We start from the raw sequence: 3,150 nt of genomic DNA, 5'->3' as shown, positions 1-3,150 counted from the left end.
GCTGCCTTATGTTAAACTGCTTTAAATTACTTTTTTCCCACATCAATCTACACTCCATACACCATAATGACAAAGCAAAAAACAGTTTTTTAACATCTTTGCAAATTTATTAAAAATAAAAAACTAAACTGATTCCATTGCATAAGTATTAATACTCTTATCTGGGACAGTTGAAATTTAGCTCAGGAGCATTCATATTGCTTGTAGATGTTACTACACTTCAAGTGAAGTTAACCTGTGGCAAATTCATTTGAATGGGTATGATTTGGAAAGGCACACACGTCTTAATAAAAGGTCTAACAGCTGATAATGCATATCAATGCAAACACCAAGCCCTGAGGTCAAAAGAACTGTCTGGAAAGCTCAGAAACAGGTTTGCATCAAGCCACACATCTGTGGAAGAGTTCAGAAAAAAATTCTGCTTCATTGAAGGGTCACAGAAGCATGTAGTCTCTATTACCCTTAATGGAAGAAGTTTGAAACAACCAGGACTTTTCCTAGATCTGGCCTCCTGGCCAAACTGAGCAACTGATGTAGAAGGGCTTTGGTTAGTGATTTTTAAAAAATTTACGAAGTTTTGACAGTTCTGTTTTTGCTTTGTCAGTGTGGTGTATGGAGTGTAGATTGATGTGGAAAAAAAGTAATTTAAAGAAGTTTATCATAAGGCAGCAACATAACAAAATGTAAAAAAAATGAAGGGGTATGAATACTTTCGCAAGGCACTGTGTATACATATATATATATATTCGATGCATCAGGCTCATATCATATAATAGTAAGAATATGGAGCTTATAGTTGAGGAAGAAATAAGTTTTATTCAGAGGCTCAAAAATTCGGGGCAGTTGCTGACGTTTATATGGCCAAAAAGTGACATTCCAATAGCTTGTAATGTAAATCAGTTAGACCTTTATAACAGTATAGCAGACTACTTGAAATTGAAACAGACTACATGAAATTCATATACAGTCATGTGAAAAATTTAGGGCACCTTATTGAATTCCATGGTTTTCTGTATCAGAGCATAATAAAAAAACATATCTGGTCCTTGGCAGGTCTTAAATTTAGGAAAATAAAACCTCAGATGAATAACAACACATGACATATTGCACCGTGTCATTGTTTATTTAACAAAAATAAAGCCAAGATGGAAAAGCCACAAAAAGTGACAAAAAAAGGACACCTTTACTGTTAACATAGGAATTAAGAGGGTAAGTAACGGTCAGGCATTGCGAATCAAATACCTTTGATTAACTGATCATCAGCAAGTGTGAGCAACTCTATAAAAGCAGAAGTTTTGGCAGTTTCCTTCAGGTGTGTGTTAACACAATGCCAAAGAGGAAAGACATCAGCAATGACCAAGCAATTGTTGCTGCCATCAATCTGAGAAGAGTAATATGGCCAGTTCCAAACAATTTGAAGTCCATCATTCTACAGTGAGGAAGTTTATTCACAAGTGGAAGACATTCAAAACAGACACCAATCCTCCCAGAAGTGGACGTCCCAGGAAATTCACCCCAAGAACAGACCGTGTAACACTCAGAGAAATGGCAGACAACCCAAGAACTTCACCGCAGACTCTACAGGCCTCAGTTTACATGTTAAATGATAAAGAGCCACAGGAACTGGGCACCTCACAGTCATTGAATCGACCATGAACTCCTCTGTATACCAACGTATTCTAGAGTCAAATTTGAGGCCATCCGTCCGACAGCTAAAATTGGGTCATGCAACAGGACAATGATCCCAAGCACACCAGCTCTACAACAGAACGGCTGAAAAGAAAAGAATCAAGGGGTGGGGTTACAGCAGTCCAGTCAAAGTCCAGACCTCATCCTGACTGAAATGCTGTGGCGAGAGCTGTGCATAAACAATGCCCACAAACCTCAATAAACCTGAGCAACGTTGTAAAGAAGAGTGAGCCAAAACTCCTCCAGAACGATGTGAGAGACTGATAAAGTCATACAGAAAATGATTACTTCAAGTTATTGCTGCTAAAAGTGGATCTACAGGCAGTTGAATCATAGGGTGTCCTAACTTTGTCACACATGACTTTTCCATCTTGGCTTTATTTTTTTTAATAAACAATGACACGGTGTGATATGTCATGTGTTGTTGTATGCTGCGTTATTTGCGTTAATTTAACTCATTAAACAGTCAAGTTACACAAATCACAGAAACGACCCTGTTATCTACCCCAGATTCTCAAATATAAGAAAACTTACGTTTAAAACGGCTAACTAACAAACAATGCCATTCTTACCTCAAGTTGCTTACTAACAAGTGGTGCAGCTAAATGGCCTCGATATCCTGTCGGTGGTCTGTCGCGTTATCTGAAAAGAAATACTGTTAGCACTCTGGCAATGTTGAGAAATGTACTAATATTATTCTGAATGGTGAGAAACGTAAACTACACATGAAAATTTGTCAATTTAAGTGGTTATAAAATATTATACCTGTTTGAACACTGTCCTCTCCTCGTGGTTGTCCGCCATTAATCAAAAAGGAAATAATGTGCAAGGACCGGAAATTGGATCAACTCATCACCAGTGTCAATTATGTCAACTCGCTGTAATTACACTGACTCCGACCACTGATTTACACTGCAAGTGTTAATGCCATTCAAATCAACACCAGAATCAACACTTTTTAACTCTGATAAATTAACACCATAAAAACAACTCTAAACAACACTGGATATTTTGCTGTGTAGTAGCTGAGAGTGATATATTGTATAGACTAAATTGTAGTGTATATAGCCTATATGTCTTATCATATTTCATTTTAGATTCTCCTATCATTCACTTAAATTTCTCACTAATTATTGTTTCTCCACCTTTTCAGACCCATCATCCTGGCTGGACCAGGACATATCAAGTCTGCAGGACTCTATTTTGGAGTTTGATCTAGAAACGTTTGGCCTGGACACTAACTTAGGTTGGCCATGAATGAATCATAAAAGTTGTTATGACACATTTATTCAAACAAGTACCCTTTTAAGAGAATATTTTTTGCCAATGGAACTGAAATATAGTCCTTAGAGTCAACTATATGTAATGTTAACTATAAATTGGCTTAAAGGTTCTTTAAGGGAACTAACATAAAAATTGTATTTTAATAAATAGTTTTTGCACACAGAGGTCCTAAATAGC

The 3,150-nt window shown here is 36.9% G+C and overlaps 1 protein-coding gene across 1 annotated transcript in view; it reads left to right on the top strand.

The window, feature by feature from the left end:
* LOC107731562 (CREB-regulated transcription coactivator 2-like) overlaps positions 1-3,150 on the top strand; it is an 11,448-nt gene extending 8,298 nt beyond the window's left edge. Inside the window, exon 14 of the mRNA XM_016542682.1 lies at positions 2,843-3,150. Coding sequence (XP_016398168.1) covers positions 2,843-2,946 — 104 coding nt within the window. The 3' untranslated portion in view covers positions 2,947-3,150. The remainder of the gene's footprint in view (positions 1-2,842) is intronic.

Source organism: Sinocyclocheilus rhinocerous, unplaced genomic scaffold (genome assembly GCF_001515625.1).
Source record: "Sinocyclocheilus rhinocerous isolate Xijiao unplaced genomic scaffold, SAMN03320098_v1.1 scaffold193, whole genome shotgun sequence".
In the NCBI taxonomy this organism is placed as follows: domain Eukaryota; kingdom Metazoa; phylum Chordata; class Actinopteri; order Cypriniformes; family Cyprinidae; genus Sinocyclocheilus; species Sinocyclocheilus rhinocerous.
This window is presented reverse-complemented; position numbering and strand designations above follow the sequence as displayed.